At 36.2% G+C, this 14,999-nt stretch overlaps 1 protein-coding gene across 2 annotated transcripts in view; it reads right to left on the bottom strand.

The window, feature by feature from the left end:
- Arid2 (AT-rich interaction domain 2) overlaps positions 1-14,999 on the bottom strand; it is a 183,545-nt gene that overhangs the window by 8,490 nt on the left and 160,056 nt on the right. For both annotated transcript variants that reach the window (XM_087199982.1, XM_087199983.1), the window contains 4 exons: positions 8,079-8,217; positions 7,903-7,988; positions 5,817-5,940; positions 5,635-5,726 (listed from right to left, as the gene is read on the bottom strand). In XM_087199982.1, the coding sequence (XP_087056108.1) occupies positions 5,635-5,726; positions 5,817-5,940; positions 7,903-7,988; positions 8,079-8,217 (441 nt within the window). The remainder of the gene's footprint in view (positions 1-5,634; positions 5,727-5,816; positions 5,941-7,902; positions 7,989-8,078; positions 8,218-14,999) is intronic.

Raw genomic sequence — 14,999 nt, 5'->3', positions numbered from 1 at the left:
CAACACACACACACACACACACACACACATGCACACGCACACGCAATATTTAGAAATATAGAGGCAAACACCAGAAGAACCAGCTCAAATTGTCGAATGCTATCCACTTGGAGGCAGGTAGGAAGAATGGAACTATAAGCTTTTTAGTACTATTTAAATTTATTCTTATAACTGCTTTATTGGCATGTAATTCAATATCATCCAATCCACTCATTTAAGATGAATAATCTATTGGTTTTTAGTGTATTTAAGGACTGCAACCATCACCACAATCAATTTTAGAATGTTTCCTTACTTATCCTAAAAAGAAACCCCCAAAGCATTAGTCTTTCCCAATTTTTCTCAAATCCCTCTTTTGTTGTTCCAGGGTTTTTTTTCCACTGTGGTACAACATAGACAATATTTCTCATTTTAACCATTTTTAACTGTACAATTCAGTAGCATAGGTATATTATTCACGCTTCTTGTACCGTCAGCACTATCCGTCTTCAGAATGTATTCAGCAGCTCATGATGGAGCACCCAGGACATACCATTCAACAGTAACTTTCCATTCCTTCACTTCCCTCAGCCTGGAGATCAGTCCTACTTTCTGTCTCACTTTGATAGGTACCTCATTTAAGTAGAATATCAATCCTTTTGTGCCTGGCTTATTTCACATGGTATAAGGTCTCCAAGGTTCATTGACGTTGTTGCATGTGTCAGAATTTCTGGCTGACTAATATCCCATTACATGTGTACATCGCACTTGTTCATCCATTCACTTGACAGTGGACACTCAGGTAGGCCGCATCCGCCCCACCTTCTGGCTGCTGTGACTAATGCTGCTATGACTGGGGTATAACCCTTGCTTTCAGTTCTTTTCTGTATATGACCAGAAGTGGAACTGCTCCATCAAACAGGATATTTTTGATTTTTTTAGGAACCAACAGTTTTCCACAGCAGCTGTCTCTGTATATTCTGGATATTAACCCTAATCAGATGGGATCTGAATTATTTTCTCTCATTCCATGGGCTGCCATTTTACTCTGCGGATAATGTCCCATGATGAACAACGTTTAATTCTGATGGGGTCTAACTTGCCCATTTTTCTTTGTTGTCTATGCTTTTGGTGTCATATCTCAAGCAATCATTGCCAATCCAGTGTCAGGAAGCTTCTGACTCCTGGTTTCTTCTCAGAGTTTTACAGGTTTAACTCTTATGTTTAGGACTTTGATCCATTGTGAGATCACTTTTTTACATATAGCATAAAGCTGAAGTCCACCTTCATTCTTTTGCACTTATTATCTAGTTTTCCCAACACCATTTGTTGAGAAGACTTTTTCCTCACTGAATGAAGAACTGGCAGCCCTACTGAAAATTATTTGACCATATATGTGAGGGCTAATTTCTGGGCTTTTTCTTCTATTTCTTTAGTCTATGTTTGTCTTTCAGTCACTACTACACTGTTTTGACAACTGTAGCTTTGTAGCTAAGTCTGAAATCAGAAAGTGTGTGTCTTTTGCAAGACTGTTTTTGCTGGTCAATGTCATTTAAGATTACATATAAATTTTAGGATGGGTTTTTCTATTTCTGCAAAAATTACTACAATTTTGGTACAATTTTTGGTTGCATTTTCTTTGGTGGTATTGACATCTTACTTAAATCTTCCAACCCAGGAACATGGGCTGTCTTTCCACATATTCCTGTATTAATTTCTTTCAGCAATCTTTGGTAGTTTTCCGTGCATGACTTTTCCACCTCCTTGGTTAATTCCCAAGTATTTTATTATTTTTATACTACTCTATGTGTAACTTAGTTTTAATTTCATTACTAATGTATAAAAATACTATCTGTAAGCCAGGCATAGTGGCGCACACCTGTAATCCCAGCACTCAGGAGGCAGAGGTAGGAGGCTCGCTGCAAGTTCAAGGCCAGCCTGCGCTACAAAATGAGACTCTTGTCTCAAAAAACCCAAAGCTATTTTAATTTTTAAATTAAGACCTATATATTATATTGATCAAAGGGAATCAAAATATTGTGCTTCTCCAGAGCTCAAGCTTAGTGAAAATGGTGATAAACTGCATTTAAACATCTTACATTATTCAAACTATCAGATTCTGAATTTCAAATAAAGCAAATGCTGACATTTCATTCTGTTCAGAATACCGTACTGTAGGAATGAAGTTCAACTTTTAGATAATGTCCTGTTGACTTAAATGTTCTGATAGTACATAAAAATATACTTCAGTTTAAAAAATCTTACCCTATATTATTCCACTAGAGAGGTACTTTCCTACACCATTCTTCACATATGTGGTTTTGCTAGACTGTCAGTGTTTTCTCTCAAGCAAAACTTCCCATTATAGGAGATGTTTGAAAGAGGTTCTATTACTGAGAATTTCAACCTGGACTAGGAGAATGAATGGGAAGAATTTAATGGATTGCTTTAATTCTTACAATGTCACTCTTTTAAGATCATAGGAACCAAAGATGCTAGAAGACATTTGGAAGACATAGAGTTCAAAAATGAAACAAAATCACTGAGAACAAAAACAGTAAAATGAAAATTTCAGCCAGGTATGGTGGTGCACATCTGAAATCCCAGCACTCAAAAAAAGGCTGTGGCAGGAGGATTGCTGCGTTTGAGGGGGCTACATAGTGAGATCAAGGTCACCCTGAACTATTTTAAAAAGAAAACTTTTAGCTTAACAATTGCTTAGATGTAGACAAACAAGCTTCTATATAAGTCTAAGAAGGTGACCTCTCAAAGTGAATAAAAGGTCCTAAGAAAAAGCTACAAAATTATTTTGGGAATTCCAGTTTACTGCACATATACAAGATCTGAACTCCAGCATAAAATGAAGTTGTGAGCCTTTTCCCTTCTATATGTCTATCAATCAAATACTTATTCAATGATTGTTACATGTTATTACTATACATTGTATTTTATAATATAATATTTATATTATATTATACTGTGCTAGGTACTGCAGAGAGAACAATGAAAATAAACACTCAATGTCTACTTTCAAAGAGCTTGCCATCTACCTTGGTAACATACCACACATGGGGTGCATGTAGGGAATACATAACACAACCTAGGCCAGGTCAAGGTAGTCAGGAAGATGTCAGGAAAGTGAGAGGTAACCCTGGAGTGGAATCTAAAAAGATGACAGCAGATAGAAGTTAACTATGAGTGCTGCGGTTGGTATTCAGACAACCAGGATTAATTAAGACAAAATCTACATAGTTTAGTGGAGGGAAATAGACATACAAACCTATTCACAAAACAACAACGTTACATGCTATAAAATATAAAAATACAGAATCAGTTCAGTGGGGATGGGAGCAATATTTGTATGGAAAGGCTATAGAAACAAAGCAGCTCATACCTAAGCTGAGTCATGAAGGGTAAGCAGATATTCAATAGGTGGCCAATACAAGGAGAAGGACATTCTAGGCAGGGGAACAGGAGGATCTCGGGAAAAGAAGTTCAAAGGTGAAACATGAAAAAGCATAACGAGATCAGGAATGTGATTCGGTTTGGCTAAAATGCAGGTCATGAAGCAAAAAGAGGGGTGAGAAGGGAAAATGAAAAAAGTAGGAAGAAATTATGTTATAAATGAAGCAGAAAGATACTGATATTCTTGTATGGTCACTAAACCTTTACCTTTCTTTTTCTGAAGACCTTTGATTAAATATTAAGAATTTAAAAGAAAAGAATTTTGCTAGTCTAGCATTCATTAGGGCCTGGGTTTGAGTCCTAGCACTGCCACAAAATATTTGTTCATTTTAAGAATACTTGATGCACTTGATGTAATTTTTGTCATTGTAAATACTTTTTAAACTTTAGTTTGTTTTATCTTTGCGGGTACCAGGGATCGAACACAAGATCTTGTGGTTGCCAGGCAGGCATTGTGCCTCTCAGCTAAATCCCCGGCCCTAAACTCTAGTTTTAAATTGTATTCATCCTCAAAAATTTTGGAATGTGACAGTCAAATTTACATTTTTCTTTTGTAATTAATATCATTATCTTCATAATTGGAAAATCTCATTTAAAGATCATTTCAACAAATATCATAAAAGTCCTAAAGCAGAGTAAATGGAGTGGTCAGAATAACTAAGGTAGACTCAAGGTGTATTTAGCCAGATGTGGTGGTGTATGCCTGTGATCCCAGCTACTTGGGAGGCTGAGACAAGATTTTAAGTTGAGCTAAGTCTCGGCTGCTTAGTCTGAGTTCAATCTCCAGAACCACAAAGGGGGCAGAGGGAGAGATGTAGTGAGGTAGAGGGAAAAAGGACAGCCTGTGAGAGACACTATCAAGAATGTAAGGTGCATCTGAGGACAGAGTCTCAGAGAAGGAATATGAGGCTGTGGATCTGAAGACACAGGACAGCCCCAGTTATGTCTGGTGACTCTGTGGATCTCTCAGGGAACTGTCTGCCTTTGTAGAAGCAGCTTTGCTTTGAGGAAGCTATGGGTGCGGAGGGAGAGGAGGACTGAGTAATACTCTGAATTAGAGGCTGTGAATAGCATCTGCATTTAGAGAAGATGAGAAGTGCTGCTCATTCAGGACCAAGATGGCAGGCAGGATGGGACGCACAGAAAGCTGTTCAGCTTATTTCTGTGGAACCTGGTATGGACAAGAACCACAGGGTGACACCCCAGCCACACCATCAGTTACTCCAAATCAGTGCTGTGCTGGGGTTGGTTTGTGAGAGCCAATTTTTAAATTTTCAGGAATTTTTGCAAGTCTTTTTTGTTTTTTGACAGGGTCTTGCTATGTAGTTCAGGCTGGCCTTGAACTCACTATGTGGCCCAGGCTAGACTCGAACTTACAGTGATCCTCCTGCCTGAGGCTACTGAGTGCTGGGACTACAAGTGTGCGCAACCATGCCTGGCCTGTAAATTGATTTTTAAACAATATTAAAAATTTTTAAAAATTAAGATATGTTATGTGCATGTGCCAACTCCCCATGATGAATGGAACTATTATGTACTACAAATATCCACTAATAAAACTTCTTAAAAGATGCAGGAGGAATATGAGAAAAATAGCTTTAAGGGAGACCCTACAGGAGATACATCAATAAAACAGTCCACATTTCCCTCTGTCAAGGATTAAAGTATTATTTATAGTTTCTATAAATCTACTAAATCTTGATTATTCTCTTGCTTAAGTCTACCAGAAAGTAAGTTTTCAATACTCCTGAAATATGAACAGTGAATCTTGGCAATATCTATGACTTTGACAGGTTCATTAAAATGTCTGTCATTAAACTGAGTTGATTCATCATGATTTCACATGATTCAAATGGCCAATTCCTTCTTTTCCCCCAATAACTCTTAATTTTCCTCTTTTTAAATTGTGTTTTTTTTTTTTTTTGGTACCTGGGATTGAACTCAATCCTTATGATTGCGCTTATGAGGCAAGTGGCACAACCACTGAGCTAAATCCCTGGCCTCTTAATTTTCCTCTTTAGGAGCGCTACGTTCTGTTCTAACTCTATGGCCAGCAAAAGAGAATTAATAAAACAAGTTAAAAAACTACTGTTTAATTACTATTTTTGGCTTTTAAGATTTTGTCATTAAACTTTTGGTCTTTTCACAAAATTGATCAGGTAAACAGTAAATAAAATAGAGAATACTAACCTGCGACCACATTCTGAGTATTTACCAATATTTTTTAATATTAAGGCAGCTGTTAGTCGGATGTGTTTAGTTATTGGTCCCTCTTTTTCATCCTTAAAAAGAAAGGAGAATATAAAAAAGATAAAGATCTAAATCATACAGGGCTCCTACTTTTATGGATAAGGCTTTCAAGGCACGCTTACTGTAAAATCTCGAAAGACAAGGTTTCTGGATCCTCTCCTGAGAGCCATGAGCGCAGCACTGGGATGATTCACAATGGCCTTTTGTGCTCTAGGAGTTGAGCTTGTGCCCCCTACAGCCGGCTGCCTAAATTGATCAGAGAGATAGACTGTTAACACAATAACCCACAGAGACTGACAATGTAACTAATTTGCCAACCCCACGAAGTGGTTACTTTGAAATTTTGGATACCTGGTATATAAGAGGTCTATGGCCCACCATTAATAGTTATGTTTTGTGTCAGCCTAGGCAAGGGAGTGCTTAGTGTGGAGGTGAAATCTCAGCTTTCTTAATTTCCAACCTATCATTTTAAAGCAAACAACAGATGCTCCAGTAAGGCTCATCTTTAAAGTAAAGATGCTGGAGAAGTAGACAATAAAAATAAATACATCACAGTACCAAAGTTGTGGAGTTTTAATACTTGAATGTAATGTGACACTTTTAAAGAAGAAAGTAGTTAACAATTTGAGCTGTAAATTACTTTAAATAGCACCTAAAAGAAAAACAGTATTACTTAAAAATGTATCGGCACAGGTCATCCAGGAAAAGACAGCCTGATATTTTAGAATTGTGCTAAATACTACTTTTCAGACTCCTACTTTCTTGCACAATCTTATTTTTCATCATTATTTAATAATGTTATTCAATCTTTTGAATATAATTCTACTTCTTTATTAAAGACAGAACGGAGGACTGCAAAGAGTTTTATATGAAATCAGATTCAAACTCTGGAGATATTTTTGGGCAAGTAGATAAACTTGGGCAGTGCTCTAGGAGGCAGCAACTGATACATGAGGAACACTATGAAAATCTATGCTACTTTTAATATTTCTTTTCACATTATAAAGTGGGGATATTTCTGGTATGTTTTTATATGAGCAAACCAATTCTGAAATTAAACAATATAAAAGCCATCATTAATTGCAAACTAGTGTGTATCTTTATATATTATACAGTGGACATTCATGTTATAACCAGACTGACACACGAACAACTTGGGTTACGACTGGAATTTTAGTTTTAACTTATGAACAAAGTCTTGAGTACGACCGGAGTGTTGCTCACTTCCAGATGGACTCAGACACAGATTTAACCCTTAAAGAGTTCTGGAAGGAACATTACAATATCCTTTACTATATGGGGTTAATTGAGAAATCCTGGGCCAATGTCTGTCTAAGGACACTGAGATCTGTTGGTAGATAGGAGAGAGACTTGGAAGGCTGTGTAGAGGAGCCTGAATTTCAGTTGACCAACTTGAGTTACAACCAGCCCTCGTGAACAAATTGAGTTCATAAGTCAAGGGTCCACTGTACATATATGAAGAAATCTCTTTGCCATTATCAAATACACATTTATTTCCTTAAAAGACAAATGAACTGCTGGGTGCAGTGGCATAAGCCTATAATTCCAGTGGTTCTTGAGGCTGAGGCAAGAGGATCTTAAAATTTGAGTCCAGCCTGGGCAACTTAGTAAGACTGTCTCAAAAAATTTTTTGCAAGGGCTGGGGAATATATCTCCATACAAAGACCCTGGGTTCAAAACAAAAAGTAAAGCACCATACATAGTACTTCCAATTTACAAAGCATTTCTCATATATTATTTGCTATTCTAATGACTCATCTATAAAGCAGAATCAAAGTGTGAGAGAGATGCAAAGGACTCTTTTTTTGTTATGCTGTCTTTTTTGAGACAGGGTCTCACTATGTAACTCAGGCTGGCCTTGAATTCACTATGTGGCCCAGGATGGACTTGAACTTGCAGAGATCTTCCTGCCTCAGTCTCGGGAGTGCTGAGATTATAGGCATGCACTACTATGCTTGGCTTAAAGTACTCTTTATAGACCACGCTGTTCAGCCAAATGAAAAGTGGTGCCGAGAGCATTTAAGTAATTTGAACAGGATCTCACAGCTGGATAGCAGTAGAACTGGACTAGAACCTATGTTTCAGTTTTCCCAATATGCTAAGTTGCCTTTTATTGTTCCTGTGTTTTGCCTAGTTTCCTGGTATTTGTTTATTATGTGTAAGAGGAAATAAACTAATTTTCCTTACCTAGTAGAAGATTTCTGATTCCCTGTTTGTCCTGGTTCATCTTGTTTTAATCCTGCAAGCAGGGCATCCTTTGAACAGTGCTTATCCTTTTTGAGAAAAAGGAAGCAAAAAATACACATCAAGATCGTTAATGCAAGCAGATGGGTTACTGAGCGAATGGTATTAAGAAAGTGTACCTGTAAGTGTGTAATAAAAGAAAACCTCTGTCGCTGAAAAGGCTCACAACCTTCCCAAAGACACTGCCCTGGATATACATCTTTCCCTCCATGTTCAGTAGCTGCATGGTAGAAAACCTGTGAGGGTGTCTGAAACCACCTATAAAAAATAAAATAAGAAAATTTCTGACACTTACATATATTCTATAAAATAGAAAACCTCCTATTCGTAATACAAGTTATAGGTTTATCTATATATATATATCTCATAACCAGGCAACCCAATCTCTAATTCATTTCCCTTAAAGTATACTTTGGAATTTTCTCTGCTTATATTTCCATGTTGAATCATTCAACTGTACTGAACACTTCTGGTTATCTGCTTTAAGTTTAGTATCCTTCATTCCTAATTCTCTATCTTCAATGAAGATTACTTAAGAATCTCGAGTGTAAATGAAGTAATATTTTAAAGCAACAGAATTTATCTTATAAACAAATACCATGCTCTTTTGTGCTTTCAGAAATTACTGAAGCACTTACTAGATTTCACAGTATAATATACAGTAATAACTCCAGCTTATCCAATCCAACAATTTGAATTCAATAAATTTTGGCCAGTCTGGCATTTTAGCTGAGTTGATATTTTGCATGTCCATTCATGCTTAAAAAGCAACATCTCTCATTTATCCAACATCATATCCTATTCACTACTAAGTTTTAATAGTACAAATATCTGAGTATGAGACGAAGGACATAAAAATGAAGTCATGTACTGTTCTCCTTTATAAACATGGCAGTGAGCCAGGTGTGGTAGCACACACCTATAATCACAGCTACCCAAGAGACCTGAGGTCGTCCTGGGCAATTTAGAGACCTTGTCTCAAAAATAAATAAAAAAGGGCAGGGATGTAGCATGGTGGTATAGTACTTGCCTAAGATGTATGAGACCTTGGGTTCAATCCCCAGTATTATAAGAACAACAACAACAACAATAACAGCAACAACAACAACAAAAATAAATGAGAAACATCACTGTTATCTAGATAATATTATTTTGGTTTTTGAGACAGTGTCTTGCCATGCAGTTCAGGCTGGCCTCGAACTCATGGTCACCCTCCTGCCTCAGCCTCCCACATTCTGGGATTACAGGTGTGTGCTAGCATGCTTGGCTCAAGACACCAAATACATTATAAGGCTTCAATTACAAATTAGTAAGGTAACTGTACAATCAGTATTTTTATAAAGCCTATGCCAGAGATCTTTTTAGCATTTAATTTTTTTATAGCTACCATATAAGCATGTCTATATTTGAGCCAAATTTTAATGTGTAGCATAGATTCAATATCTCAAATTAATTCAGAAAATGATTGGCATTTTAAAGTAAAATTTAATCAAGAAAGTAATTATAAAAGACAATATTAAAAATTATAGATTCCATATTTTAATTTCCAGTCATAATTATCTATACAAATACCTAGCAGAAGTTTATGTGAAACTAAAGTCAGGACATCCATTTTGGAATTTCTTTTGGTTTTCAGTGCTTACCATACTATTAATACGAAATAAACAACTTCATCTCTATGATGTAGACGAATAATTGTCAGTACGAGGTGTTCTTATTGCATTAAGACTTTACCTACATGCTATTAATTCATTAGTTAGAATTCAGTCATGCATAGCATGTTTTGTTAAATGACAGGCTATGAATGTTACAGTGGTCTCATAAGATTATAATGGAACTGAAAAATTCCTATCACCTAGTGACCTTGTAGCTGTCATAGCCTAATACATTCCTCACTTTTTTAGGGTGATAATTGTGTAAATAAACCTATTGTGCTGTCAGTAGTGTAAAAGTATAGCACATACAATTTTTGTTTTTCAGTACTGGGGACTGAACTCAGGACCTTGTGCCCACGTGGCAGGCACAGTGTCACTGAGCTAAATCCCCAGCCTGCATATATAATTTTGATAGCACATAATACCTGATAACAGTATGACTATAACTGGTTATGTATTTAGTATATATATATATATAGTATATATAGTATTTAGTGTATATATATATATATAGTATATTATAATTTTATTGTTATGCAGTAGGCTATAATCTCTAGGTTTGTGTGAGTACATTTCCTGTCTGTATACTCAGGGAATCACCAAGGACACATTTCTCAGAATGCACCTTTGTCATTAAGGAGTGAATGACCATCTAAAGCCTCTATACACATTCCCTAAAATCTAAATGTACTAGTCACTAGTCAAACTGCTATTTCAAAACTATTTTGCAGTATATAAAAATGTTAATTGCAATACTTTAAAAAAGTTCTTTAAATTAATTTTAATTACTATAATTATGTATATATGCTTTTAAGACAAAAGAGATTTTTAAGTGTTCAATCTACTTGTCTAACACTAATTCTGCTACCTTCCTTCAACCCATTACTCTTTGTTCCTTGCAAATCTCTTTTCTCTCTAACTAGTCTGGTCACAGAAGCTATTCATTCATTGTGGTGGTTCCAGATCTAACATATAACTATGAATGAAGCTGGGTACAATAATCATACAGAAGTGAGAAGTAGGTAAGGTTTCCAAATTCATTAGATGGAGTACCTAAATTTTAAAAATTTAATATCGGAGAGTCAAACTAAATGCAAAGCAAGCTGGGCATGGTGGCACACACCTATAATCCCAGTATTCAGGAGGCTGAGGCAGGACAATTGCCACAAGTTTGAGCCTAGTCTGGACTACAGAGTGAATTAAAAGCTAGCCTGAAGTACATAGCAACTTGTCAGCCTTAATTTTGAAGTGCATAGCAAGATCCTGTCTCAAAAAAAAAAGCAAAGCAAATAGACTGAATTTTCAGAATACATATTTTTATGGAACGGGTGCAGGAAAAATAAAGAGATGAGACAGGATAATCACTTGATGTTTATTGGAATTGTTACATATTAAGGTTCAGTAGGAACCCAGCGATTTGAAGTCCAACACTGCTTGAATAACTTCCTACTTAAGAGAATATCAATTTTACTACGATCAGGTAAAAGTCCTATCTCGTAAGCAGAGAGCTTTTACACTTGAAATGTTTTTAAAGCATTCTGATAACCTCTACATTCCTGGTCTGACCCTTAATGACATGATTTCAAGTATTAATATAAATTATGTTTGTCTCAAAAGGAAATATTTTCCCTTTTAGGATTATTAAAGATCTATAATGAACAATATATTCTAGAAAGCTGCTCTTCATATATCTTTTACAGTAGAATCCACTTTTCATTCCTCAACTCTTTTTTGTTATTTTGGTATCAGAGATTGAACTCAGGACCTTGGGCTTGCCAGGCAGGGGCAGTGTCACTGAGCTAAATCCCCAGCCCAGAATCCTCTTTTCAAACAATATATTACTTAAAATCACTATATGTACATAAAACAAAAGGCAGAGCTACTCTGGTCAAATATAAATTGGGCCCCTCTGATGTTTTCTTTGCTTTTTCTTGAGACTGGGTCTTGCCTCTGTAGCCTAGGTTGGCCTCAAACTCATGGTAATTCTACTGCCTCAGCCTCCTTAGTGCTGGAATTACAGCATGCCTGGCTCTTAAATGTTATTAAAAACAAATACATCATTTACATGTTACAATTACTGTCTAATAGTCAACGTTGTGCATAATAATGCCATACAAACAAGGGTAAATGATGAGATTTCTAGTTTCCTCTCAGATATGTAAAGACCTTGAAGCCATTTTCATCCTCACAACCTGAAACAAGCTAAATAAACTGAAAATGAAGACCTCCTCTTACGTGCTGTATTAAATGAGAGAACAGCAACTATAGGGAAACCACCATCTTCAAAGCTGGAGAGGCTTTACCACACACTGCTAGAGCCCGGAATGCATAGAAATACTCCTAAGAAGTAACTGACAAATTTTAGGAAGCCTCTAATGACTGCCTTGAGAGTTAAAGCTCCTAAGGGCTGGTTTCTAGACAGAATCACATTTAGGGGGAAATTTTACCTCCAGAATCCCCATGGGATTCTCACAGTGAAGACTGGAGAAAACTGCTTCCAGGAAGGGAAGGAGGAAAGTGGCCGAGAGTTCTTTTCTCCTTTACAAAGGCCCAGCCTCAAGCAAATCTACCTTACTCAACTACAGAGGAAGAGCAATTAGAAAGTGAGCACATAACCCCACTGACACTCCTCTTTCTTCTTTCTTTGTGCATGCCTCCAAGCACTCTACCACTGATCTACAGCTCCAATCCCTCCCCTGGACTTCTTTATCTTAAGTAGGAGCAGAAAAATTAAGGCTGACAAACTCAAAATTACAGCTCTTAGCTGAAGGCCTACTTTTTAAAGTCTGAGCTGGGCATGGTAGCACAAGGTTGTAATCCCAACACTGGAGAGGCTAAGTCCGGAGGGAGGCCCAGCCAGCTCTGTATTTCTGTTGGCTTACTTTGTGTCACTGACTCTGTGTGTGGGTATGAGTGTGGCTGTGGGTGGTTTTTGTTTTTCATACTTTACAAGCCTTGTAAGGTTTTGTTGAAAGATATGATATTACTTCACTTAGTAAGAACTGAAGTAAATAGAACTTCAGTGGTTTTGTGTTCATCTGGCTAGGAGTCAGGCTATGTTTGATATTTGCTATAGCTGTAGGTATCAGAGATTGCAATTTCTTTTTGTGTTTCCTTAGAAACTTCTTTTAAAATATAGCCTGTATCCTGTAGCTCTCTCAGTTCTAATGCCCTATTTTCATATTGGAGCCTTACTGATATGGTGGTAACATAATAGTAAGGCAAAACATTCCATAATCTGATGATTGAATCTCACTTTGATGTGTTTTGAGACAGGGTCTCACTATGTAGTTCAGGCCAGCCTTGAACTCACACGTACGTAGCTCAGGCTGGCCTCAAACACTTGGCTCTCCTCCTGCCTCAGCCTCCCTCCCCCCAAAAGAGCCAAATCAAACCAAACCAAAACAAAGCAAACCACAACAATACCAGTAACTAAAAGGCAGAAAATGGTGTAATAAGTAAACAAATAAGACCTAACTACGTGTTGTTAAATATGGAGACAAAGATTAAGAGTAAAGGAGGAAGGGCTGGGAATGCAACTCAGTGTGGAATATGTACTTAGCATGTATGAGACCCTGAATTCAACCTGTGTCTTCACCAAACAAACAAACAAACAAACAAACCCCCAAAACCAACCACCAACAACAAAAAAGTAAAGGGATAAAGAGAAATAAACCCTGTTAACATTTATTTATCAAAAGAAAGGTGGAGGGCTAGGGATTTAGCTCAGTGGTTCCGCCACCTGCCCCGTAAGCACAAGGACCCATGTTTGATCCCCCGGTGCCAAAAAAAAAAAAAAAAAAAAAGGCAGAGTAGCTATATTAATTTCAGACAAAACATACTTCAGAAGAAGAAAAATTATTAGAGATAAAGAGGAAAATAGTCCAAGATTATATAATATTCATTAAAGTATATGCACCTAAAACAAGCATTAAAAGATGGCAGGCAAAAACTGAAAGAACAACATGGAGAAAAAGACAAATCCACTATTATACCTGGAAACGTCAAGATACCTGTATCATTAACTGGCAGATCCAAAAGACAGAAAATTAGTAAGTAACAATTGAACTAGCCAGCACCAATCAGTTGGATCTAGTTGATATTTGTAGAATATTTCATCTAACAATCAAGCTCTTATGGGACATCCATATGGAACATGTTCTAGGACACAGAACACATACTAAGAAATGTAAAGGAACAGAAACATACAATGATACACTACAATGGAATTAAACTAGAAACAAAATGGTAGCTGAAAAATATAAAAATATTTGATGATTAAATAAACACCCTTATATTCTGAAATAAAACAAAACTTCAAAATTTGGTAGACAAAGTAAAAGCAGTGATTAGAAAGAAAGCTATTGTACTGACTGAATGCATATATTAAAAGAGAAAGATCTAAAATCAATAATCTAAGCTTGCACTCTAGGAAACTAGAAAGCAAACAAAAGAAAGGAAATACAAATGAGAGCAGAAGTCAAGAGAGGGAACATCAACAAAACAAAAACCTGGTTTCTTTGAAAAGATCAATCAATAGAATACAAAACCCTCTAGCTAATCTAGCCAATAAAAGATTCAAATTAGTATCAGAAATGAAAGAGAAGCCATCACTACTGATTCAATCGAAAGTAAAATAAAGAAATATTATGAATATTTCTATCATCACAACTTGATAGTTATCCCTGAAAGACACAATTTATAAAAACTCACATAAGGAAAAACAGATAACCTAATAAGTGCATAACTATTACAGAAATTGAATCAATAACTTTCAAACAGAAAGCACCAGGATCTGATGGTTTCTCTAGCGAATTCTATCAAACTTTTAAGGAAGGAACAATACCAATTCCCTAAAATCTCTAGCAGATAATATGAACAGTGGAAATGCTTCATAACTTATTTCATGAAGATAGCATTGCCATAACATCAAAAACAAAAACTTTACAAGGAAACTATAGCTCAGTAACTCTTATGAAGGTATGTAGATGTGAACATCAACAAAAATGTTAGCAACTCATATGACACAAAGTACAAAAGAAGTATGTACTACAACCAAACAGGATTTATTCCAGTATACAAAGCTGGTTAAACAGTAAAAAAATTAATTAATCCCTCACATCCATAGGCTAAAGAATAAAAATCAAAATCATATCAGTAGATGCAGAAAAGCATTTGACAAAATCTTAAACCCACTCATGTCAAATGTTCTCCCCAAAAAACCAATTAAAAATGGGCTAAGGATCTGAATAGACACCAAATCAAAGATATACAGATGGAAAAAAAAGATATACAGATGGTAAACAAATAAAAAGATATTCAACATTATACATTAGAGAAATGCAAATTAAAACAACAATACAAATACACATATTAGAATGACTA

This window comes from Heterocephalus glaber, unplaced genomic scaffold (assembly GCF_053883595.1).
Source record: "Heterocephalus glaber isolate CG9 unplaced genomic scaffold, H.glaber_assembly_v1.0 deba00001733, whole genome shotgun sequence".
Classification (NCBI taxonomy): domain Eukaryota; kingdom Metazoa; phylum Chordata; class Mammalia; order Rodentia; family Bathyergidae; genus Heterocephalus; species Heterocephalus glaber.
This window is presented reverse-complemented; position numbering and strand designations above follow the sequence as displayed.